At 42.9% G+C, this 10084-nt stretch overlaps 1 protein-coding gene across 1 annotated transcript in view; it reads right to left on the bottom strand.

The window, feature by feature from the left end:
- Positions 1 to 606: 606 nt before the first annotated feature.
- LOC110954286 (cadherin-6-like) overlaps positions 607 to 10084 on the bottom strand; it is a 111127-nt gene continuing 101649 nt past the window's right edge. Inside the window, exon 12 of the mRNA XM_022198759.2 lies at positions 607 to 4479. Within this exon, the coding sequence (XP_022054451.2) occupies positions 3932 to 4479 (548 nt within the window). The 3' untranslated portion in view covers positions 607 to 3931. The remainder of the gene's footprint in view (positions 4480 to 10084) is intronic.

Below are 10084 nucleotides of genomic sequence, written 5' to 3'. Positions count from 1 at the left end.
GTGAGGGTGATGCAGAGCAGACTGGTGGAAATGAGCAGATGGAAGCAGAGGGCTGGAGGAAGGTCAGCAGCAGCATCCCACAGTGGACATGATGGAGACTGGACCAGCTGGTGGAACATCAACCACAGATCTGAAGCATCCAGCTCTGGGACCAGGGACACTCGGAGAAATAGCACAGGGGGAAACAGAGTGAATGTACTGCAATAACGGTATACATATTAAATATAAAGGTAGAGAAGGGCTCAGTGCGTCCACAACTCCTGAACTAAGACGGGTTTGACAGCCCGGTGCTACAGTAAATACTTGTGCATGTGCAAATAAACCCTAAATGAGCGTATCTGTACGTTCACATTCACGTGTCTACAGGAGATTCAATGAATGCTACATGCTCGCCCCAACTTCACTTTTAAGGAAATTAATTTTTTACTGAGCTTGTTTCAGCGGCAGAACCTGGAAGAAAAAAGTGCAGAAAGTGTTCTCCTGTTGACTTACTTTTTGGAACAGTCACCTTTAATGAGGGCGTTTAGCAGAAGAGAAATGTGCAACAATGACAGGAATCAACACATTTCCTCGGGCTGCTAGACATCAGACACAAAAAAAAGACACTTTGACTGTAAAAGTTTATTTTGATAAAATTAAACAACTTGATAATACATCGTATACAGACTGGAGACTGCCCACAGAGTTTCACACCTCCAAAAGGACATTAAAAAACAGTGAAGCTGGACGGTATTCAGGTTTTTTTTCTTTTCTTCCAAGAATATCATCATTGTGTCCTATAAATATTTGGTACAAAAAGAATGAATCACAATATAAAGAAAATATGTGGACGATTTAGTTTTTAAGCCTTCAGAGCAGAGCACAGTCACAAAACACAACTGGAACAAACCGGTGCTTTTACTGAAACTGCCAAAACACACGATACAAACTCCTGATACCAAATCAGAAAAACTAAATAAAAAATTTAAAAAAGGAAGAGAAAAACAATCAGTAAACCAACGCGACCTCATAGCTCCTTCCCTCATCTGAAATGGTTTTCTTTAGAACGTAGCACTGAGGTTGACGGTTGTGATTTTGCTTCAGTAATTAATGTGACATCAAGGCAGATGACAAATACACTTCCTTCCAGTGTTGATTAATTACAACATTTAACAACAAACCCTCGTGTCTCTGGAGGACACACAGAGGTGGTCTGAATAAAACTAAGCAAACAAACCAGTGAAGGAGGCGAGCGCTTCCTTTTTTTTCTCGCAGTGAGTGAAATATGTGCCAGAATACCTTTGGGCAAAAACATTTGGATCATATCCTCAAAGTGTGCGAGTACATGGGAGAAAACAGGTACGAGCGGGAAATAACGTGGAGCTGAAAATGAGGTTAGCAGTCACCGAAAGACATTCAAGCTGTGAAGAAGGGCTGTCACTTTTCCAAAAAATCAACCTGGAACAAATGAGGACGCATCACAAGTTGGCATTTATTTGAATGCGCCACACATGGGCCAATCAGAAAGTCAGGCTACACATCACACTGATCCAGTTCTCCTCATCTGTGATGCGTTCGCTGCCTCTTTGGTGGCGAGTTAACAGCTGACTGGGTTCTTCTCATGTCACTGTAAGGCAGCTCGTCCATTAGTTAAATTATCTGTTTAGAGCGCTTTGCTCTGCATAAATCCTGCATTTTATTGCTTTCTGACATCTCTGAAGTCGTGTCAAAGGGAGTTTTCTGGGCAACTAGTTAATAGTCCAAGAAATAGTTTTCAGTTTGTGCATAGAAAAGAAAAAAATCATTGTTTCAATTATAGTTTATCTGTTGGGCTGCTTGTAGTTTTTTTTGGTTACTTTAATTCTAATTCATGCTCTGTATTTGCAGGGGTCCATACATAGTAAATGTATTTAAAGGGGGATTCCTGTGTGGATTTCTGTGTGCAGCACAATGCACACTGTCCACACTGCAACTGCACTGAACGCACATTTTCCAGGAAAACAAAGCGTGCTGTAAAGAACTGCCTGTTTTAAGTAGAGACTATGTCTGGATATCCGTATCATTATAGCTAAATTATAGAAAGAGTTGTAATTGAAGAAGTTGCTGTTGGACTTCAGAGGTGCTCATGCTTTCCATCGACAATGCCCTAACACAGTTGGAAGTTCTAAAATCTCCACACATCCTGTGCCGTGTCCCATCGACACAGTAACACCATATCACCACACCAATCAGACATCGTGTAAAACTGAATGTCAGAGCCTTTCAGAAGCATGCACAGAGTCCTGGATGTTTTCCTGTCTGCCGTATGACAGTCTCATGCCATCTGAAGGCATGAGACTGTCTGTCTGCTGTCTGCTTTCAGACCACGCTGGTCCTGCAGACGCCATGAACTGGCCTTTAGATGGAGCCCAGCAGAAACAGCTGCTGTTTCTTTTTGTTAGTCTAAGCTGATTGGCTGCTTGCTGTCACTTCCCAGACATGAGAGTGACGTTGATCTATTAGAACTGAGGAGAACGCAGACTTCTTTATCAGTCATTTGTTGCAATGAATTCTAAAAAAGTGCAATTGAAATGTTTTACCTAAGCCACAGTCTTAGCCTTACAAACTGCTTGATGCATTTAAATCTCAGATGTTTTGATCATTTCCCTCATGTTTAAACAGTAGTCAGAATTTTTGGATTCAAAGTGACATCCCTACTGTGAAGGTAGGGCTTCCCATGTCCATGTAAATAAAAAGCAGTATTCTGAAAGAAAACATTGTACAGCGACTGTCTGTCCGTATGGTAGCTGAAGGTGTGTTTAGTTATAGAAAAAGACTCCAGTGAAATTAAAGATTTATGGAGCTTAGTATACTTCCAAGATAACTCAGTTCAACCACAGTTCTGACACAATATACACCTAATCAAGAAGCTAAAAATCTAGAAATGGTGCTGTGAACATATATCTTCTTTTGTGTGCAGCACATAAAAAAATGACCAAAAAAAAAAGAAAGAGAAAAGGAATCTAAAAAACCTGCATAAACAGAAAGTAATCAGTGCATTTAATCATACAAGTCGTCTTCTTTTTACTCTGTGTCCCGAAGAAGGCGGTTTTCTCCTCTGGAATGGTCATTTTGTACAAGACAGCAAAAAGACAAAAAAGCAATCATGTAAGAGTCATTAGCCCCCTCCAGGCTCCAGCAGCCAACAGACATCCACAGTTCAGCTCGAAGGGCAGCAGAAGGGCACTTAGTCAAAAAGAAAAAACACAACAACTCGTCTCTCCACACACTTCACTTCGTATCTGCAGCGTGAGTGTGTCTGGTCCGGTCCTGAAATTACTACGTCGGGGTTTTTGTTGACTGACCTGGGTCCAAACACTCCGTTCAGTTTGCCTGGAATGGCAAACGTAAAGCCACAAAAAAAGAACAAATCTCTCCAAAATAGTTTTTGGTAACTTAGGAGAGATTAAAGTAAAGCCAAAGAAAGTATGAGAAGTCCAATTCTCATTTAAAAAAATGAAAAAAATCCAGTCCAATTTTGATTCTGAACTTCACTCAGGCCTGAAATGAGTCTTTGAAGAGGTTCGCACCGGTGGAACTGAACATCTTTGGGCTCCACCGTTGTGCTGGTAGATTTACATTTCTACATCCATTAGTTCCCATTCCCAAAAACAGATATTCAGAACTTTTGCCCCTTTTTGAAAATGACTTGATAGGCTCCATTTTTGGATGGATGTGCAGTGAAGGCAGGTCTAAGGTCAGGTGGCCATCTTGGATGCCAGCATATCTGTGGGTTCATCATGTCGAATGCGTGTGTCTGTTCTTTTGAAAGTTCTCTCGTTGTCTTAAAGCTCATCAGCAACGTTCTCTGACACTGAGTTTGTCGTTAGATGTTGCTGTCCTCGGCCCTGCAGTGGTCAAAAATGTTTCCTGAACCCGTCTTTGACATTGAAGTGATTGGGGTGTGTCGTCGTTAGGAGAAGTCACTGTCCTCGGCCCCGTACAGGTCGGCCAGTTTCCTGAACCGGGGCCCCCAGTCACTCAGGTAGTGGTAGTCCTGTTCAGCCTCGGACGAAGCCGAGCCCAGCGAGCTGAGCGACTCGGCCACTGATCCCGCGCCCTCGTAGGCGTAGGTGGCCAGCGAGTCGTACGGCGGCGCTGTCGGGTTACAGTCGTTCTCCAGCACTCTCTGGTTGATGAACTCACGTACGTCCCCGTTATCCCGTGAAGCCATGTTGACTGGGGGCATGATGAGGCCGGAGGCAGCGGGGGCAGGTCGGCGGTGAGGCGGGTACAGCAGGGTATCAGTGGGGATGATGTCACGCCTCTGTTTGGCAGATTCCTCCAAGGCGGCAGCAGCATCCGGGTGTCGAAGGGCTCCGATGTCAAAAGCCTGGGTGTCCTCCTCGCCACCGCCCTCATCGTTGTAGCTAACAACATTGTCCCGCACGTCCTCTTTGGAGATAATCAGAGGCTCCTGCTTCCTTTGACGTTTTAATGCTGTGAACAGAACCACGATCACTGGAGGAAACGAGAGAAAGATGCAGGATTAGACAACGTCACAGTGATGAGAACAGACCGCTAACTGTTTTTGGTAGCTTTGCTTTTTATGCAGAAAGAAAATCAAATAATATCACCATCAACCATGAGTATGTGTGCACATCTCATCCACACATACAGATGGTATGGAAGCCTCCTGAATACTGTCGATTATCTTGTAATAAGCGTACAGGGTGGGGAAGCAAAAGTGTCCAATTGACAAATTTGAATGTCCCGCCCAAACGGTGAGGGTAATGAAAACGATAATTAAAATCAAAGTTCCTTACCATTAACCAATCTTTTTAGTATTTGTCACACCTTGGTGCATTGTGAAGTGAGCAAGCAACAAGCAAAACGCAGTAGGGTTTGTGATCTCCTGGATGCCCAAATCGCCAATATGGATTTACTTAAAGGCATTAGAGGAGATTTAATTTCCTATGACTTTGAACGTAGCATGTGCACATACAACCTCTCCCTCACCCCCCTCTAACCTCCCCCCTCTTAACATTTATGAAGAAACGCCCCCCTCCAGAAACTTGCGTAGGACTCGTGAAGTTGTCTTTTACGGCTGGGTCCCCCTGGATCTTTATCTGCCATTATGTAAAAAAGATGAGCAAAACAAGTCTCCAGCTAACTACGAAGCTATACCAAAGCAACACATACAGAAAACACGTAAGTCCAAGGCGTACGTAATCTACGTAACTAGGCCTGAGCCGGAAGATTTTTGATTGACAGTAAAGGGAGCAAACCAAACGCCTCGGTCCGAGCACGTTGATTGGCTGATGTTTTTCAGGTCCTGCCATGTCCACAGTTATTTTTTTTTATTATTTTTTATTCTTTTAGAGACCATACATACAAGTCCACTAAAGGTCAGTATATTCATTTTATGTGAATCAGACAAATTAAACAAAAAAACCCCAAACATCCTCCATAATGCCTTTAAGGCTGCATTCTCCAGGGAATGGGAGGCCTACCCCAAGGAGGATATCAGGAGGGCCTGTGCCTCTTTCAGAGGCTGTATCGAGGCCTTCATCATGGCTGATGGAGGACATCTTGAATAAACATGTTCTGAAAGCTTTAAATTTGTGTTCTTCAAGAAATCAGTTAAAAATTCCAAAGAATAAAGAAGTTATACCCAGTCATAGTTGTTTTTACCTGACAGGACATTTTTGCTTCCCCACCCTGTACATGTGACGGCATGGGATATACTGGATGGTAGGTAAACAGTTAGTCAACATGCTGGATGTGGGAGAAACAGGCAGGTGGAAACAACCTCAGTGTTATGGCCTGATGACTGTGTTGGAGTATTTGTGTGACAGCAAGGCTTGTAGGGTGTTTCTATCTACAGACAGCAGTCCAGGGAGGCTGTTCAGGAACAAGTCTGATGTACAGCTCCAACTTAGAGAATCACTGGTCTGGTACAGCTCATGCAGGGGGGATCATGATACCTTGTACTCTGCATACAAGGAGACTGTTTTCTCAGGCTGACAGGGTTCCACAGAATAGCTGGTTCTTCAGCAAACTTGTGTGTATTTTTGTTTGCATCTTAGTCGGTTCACAGTAGTCTGTTAAAGTTGTTTTGTCAAGAATTGGGATTCTAATCAGCTTTTTCTAGATATTATCTGAAATAAGTGTAAGGATTGACCAGCATTAAAGAAGGTGATAACGGGTTCCTGCTCTACAAGAAAGTGAAGAAGATCATTACTAGTGCATGCTGTGTGTATGGGAAGGATCAGCAATGATAACAGGCATTAAATGGTCTGATAACGAGTCAAACAGATGGAATGGAACTACACTACCGATCAAAAGTTTGGGGTCATCCAGATGATTCCATGTTTCCCTGAAAACTCCCACTTTTATCCATGTGCTAACATAACTACAAGGGTTTTCTAGCCATCAATGAGCCTTTCAGCACCATTAGCTAACACAATGTAGCATTAGAACACAGGAGTGATGGTTGCTGGAAATGTTCCTCTGTACCCCTATGGAGATATTCCATTAAAAATCAGCTGTTTCCAGCTACAATAGTCATTTACCACATTAACTATGTCTGCACTGGATTTATCATTCATTTAATGTGATCTTCATTGAAAAAAAACACACTTTTCTTTCAAAAATAAGGACATTTCTTGGTGACCCCTAACTTTTGAACGGTACTGTGTATGATCAATCAAAGTTGAACAAAGTCTGAGGAATAAAAGTCACTATTCGCCTTTATTTTCTCTTCTAAATGAAGCTAACATTCTGTTAACAAATCTGCTTGTTTGATTCTACTGTTTCTCAGATGATCAGACTTCCTCGTGCTCTGTCATGTCGTTACACTCCCACAGACAAACATGTTGAACACTATCTGTAGCGGCACTGCGGTTGTAAACGATGGACAAACTATGAAAATAACAGTTCAGCTCACACAAATGGAGGGGATTATATGAACGCAGAATGTGTACGGTGTTAATATGTAACATCTAAGCTCTGACCTCATCACTCCCCGCAAGCTAGCACCAAGCTTAGCACATGAGGGAGCGATGAAAATAACTTGTCCCTTTGGGCGATGCAGATGTAGAGCCCACAAGTGGATGGCGGGGTGGAGGTGCAGCTTTTGAAACGCTACATGAACAGCAGCGAGTGACAGCATAGATTTGAGGTGAGCGATGTGGCAGCAGAAGAGAAAACAGAGCCCTGACAGCTTAAGTACATCAAAAGAGTGCGTTGGATAAATGCGGCTGTGAGAAGAATCTGCCGTGTGAATGTGGCTGCTAATAAATCACAATCAGAGCAAACGTGGAATATAAAGCACATTGCAGTGTCATGTGAAGATGTTTAAGGGAAACAGAGGCAGATTGGGAGCGACATTGTGCATCACACATTGCTCCTTTTGGTTCACACAACATGGGATGTAAAAATGAGTGTAAAAAGGAGGGCTGCATAGAGCGGGCAGAGGCAGACAGAGAGGACAGCAGCCTTTGATTTCAAAGAGGGCTCAGCCATAAATATCATGCAGAACATTTGATTGGTTAAGCTCATGCAGGCCAGTTTGAATTTAAATCAAGTAAGTGCACAGTGGCAACAAGAAAGAGCAGAGGCGGAGTTAAGGTCAGGGAACTGAAATAAGTGATAATGCATACACAGTAGCCCTGCAAATCACAGCATGAAATGTCTGCAAAGGAGCAGGAGAGCGTGAGCTGGGACGTGAATGAGAGAATATCAGATAGTGAGAGAATTTAAAAAATAAAGGTAGAGTCAGAACGACGGTGAGAAATAAGTGAAGCCACAGAGGGGAGACAAACAAACACGACCGATGAAAGAAAAGACGAACAGAAACGTAATCTAGATGTGACGGTTGAGGTAATGGTGAATGCATTCATTTGCATATCGACATGACTAAAATGCTGCAGCTTAAGGCTGTGTTGTGATTAACATATAAAATATAATTCCACACAATGTGATTTCCCGCAGGGACTCGACCGAGAATTGGCTTCACCGTTTTCTTTTCTTTGTGGTAGAAATATGCGTCTGAATATATTTTCTTTTTGCTTTTGTATAAGTTGAACCTATGTTCCTGACGGCAGCGTTCTTACAGCATGATCACACAGAATGCTTTTTTCTTTAGGACATTAGCTGATCAGACGGGCAGAGGGATCTATCTGTCCTCTTTGCTATAATTTCTCCTCTCTAGCATTCATTCTGCTTGAGAGCACTTGAAGAACTATTGTAGCTGAATATACAGCAGCTCTGACTCTGGTTCCCTCTCCGTTCATTTTGGAACTGCTGGCTGTTATACACACACATGCAGCCACATCTATTTCCCTCAATCGGAAGCTCCACTTTGGGCCCAACAGTGGGAATTACGTGGGTACTTCTGAGCCACAGTTCTGGGGGGTAATCGACACTCGTGTCCACATGGTGATTATATGGTGATACCTGACATTAGCTGGCTGTGATCTACTCGAAGAAAGAGTCTTCTTGGTGACGATTCATGATTTTGTGTTTGAAAACATGGAAATCAAACATGGAAAAATAAAACATGCTTTCCTGGTGTGCCTGATAAAAAGGCACAGCAGGAGTGTAGCTGCACAACACGTGACAGAAGTGAGCTCCTTCCTGAACAACATCACTGAAATGTTCAATGAATCACCTCTCAGTATCACCTCCAAGTCGACAGCATTGTGTTTGCTCTCGTGTCAAATTAATAACTAACAGTTTTAAATAATTATGTTAGAACTACAGGCCCCACAGAAGTAGATCAACCCAACCAAAGTCAGATAACCTCACATACTGGGATTCATAGCTTTTATTTTTCCAATCTTTAATTTCTAATGACAGACTCAACCCTGCTCAGCATGAAGGACACCACATTTCTGGACAGATGTTGGGTCATTCTTCAGAGACTTTTTTCTTCAGTTGTTGAATTGCCCTTCTCTAAAATACCTCAAAGTTTTCATTAGATTCAAGTCTGGCAACATGCTCTCTTATTTCTTCTGAACCTCTTGTGTGGTTTGCTATCCTAAAAGTCCCTCCAGACTGGCAGATATCATGTCATGGTGCCATCTATGAACTGTCATCCCACTAACAACAACACATCACCACCGTCCCACATCTGTTCTTCATCATCAGGACTATGAGTTCAATGTGGCACCAAACATGTTGAACCACATCTGAGCCAAACTCATTCATCTTAGTCTCATCTGAGCAAAGCATGTGCTCTAATATTCACCAGCTTTCTGTTCTTCACTGCTCCTTTTCTTCATTTTGCACTTTTCTGTCGAAGAGCAAGCAAGGTTTTCTTGTCTTGGACACCGTTTATAGAGACTGATGTTATTCAGTGTCCAGTTACACACTGGAAACTCTCAGGCTGCTTGGAATTCCACATGTTTTGTCGTGATAAGAATGCACTGACTTGACATCAGCTTCACATATCCAACTCAGGTACTAACGCTTGTGATTTCAAGATTGACATTTGATAAAAACAAAGAGTTTGATTACTGGAATTTCAAGCTTAAATTAAAATAGTGACGGTGGAAATCACATCAGGGGCATTTCACCCAGAGAATACTACAGCCTTAACCAGGTTAAAAACACTGCAAACTAAACTACAGGAACTTACTCATGGTGTGTGTGTGTGTGTGTGTGTGTGTGTGTGTGTGTGTGTGTGTGTGTGTGTGTGTGTGTGTGTGTGTGTGTGTGTGTGTGTGTGTTGGCTGTTGATGGCTGGCTGCTCTCATCTCTTTGCATGTAAGTGTGGACACTGCATTAGAACACTGCCTACCTCCTGTGTGTGTGTGTGTGTGTGTGTGTGTGTGTGTGTGTGTGTGTGTGTGTGTGTGTGTATGTGTGTGCATGTGTGTGTGTGTGTGCGTCCAATAAGTCTGCAATGACTGCACTTTCAGAGGCGTATGTATTCATTCTCCCAGCAGCCCACTGGACTGTGACCACTGCATGAATAAGAGGATAAGTGGGGCTGTGGTGGCAGATGAGATGCATTCATTTCCATACGAGGTTTGCTTCAGACGAGCAGCAGCAGCAGACTGGAGCTCTGAACCAACATTGTTTTCCATTAAAGCAATTGGAGAAGCACAATAGCTGCTCG

Source organism: Acanthochromis polyacanthus, chromosome 9, assembly GCF_021347895.1.
Source record: "Acanthochromis polyacanthus isolate Apoly-LR-REF ecotype Palm Island chromosome 9, KAUST_Apoly_ChrSc, whole genome shotgun sequence".
Taxonomy (NCBI): domain Eukaryota; kingdom Metazoa; phylum Chordata; class Actinopteri; family Pomacentridae; genus Acanthochromis; species Acanthochromis polyacanthus.
This window is presented reverse-complemented; position numbering and strand designations above follow the sequence as displayed.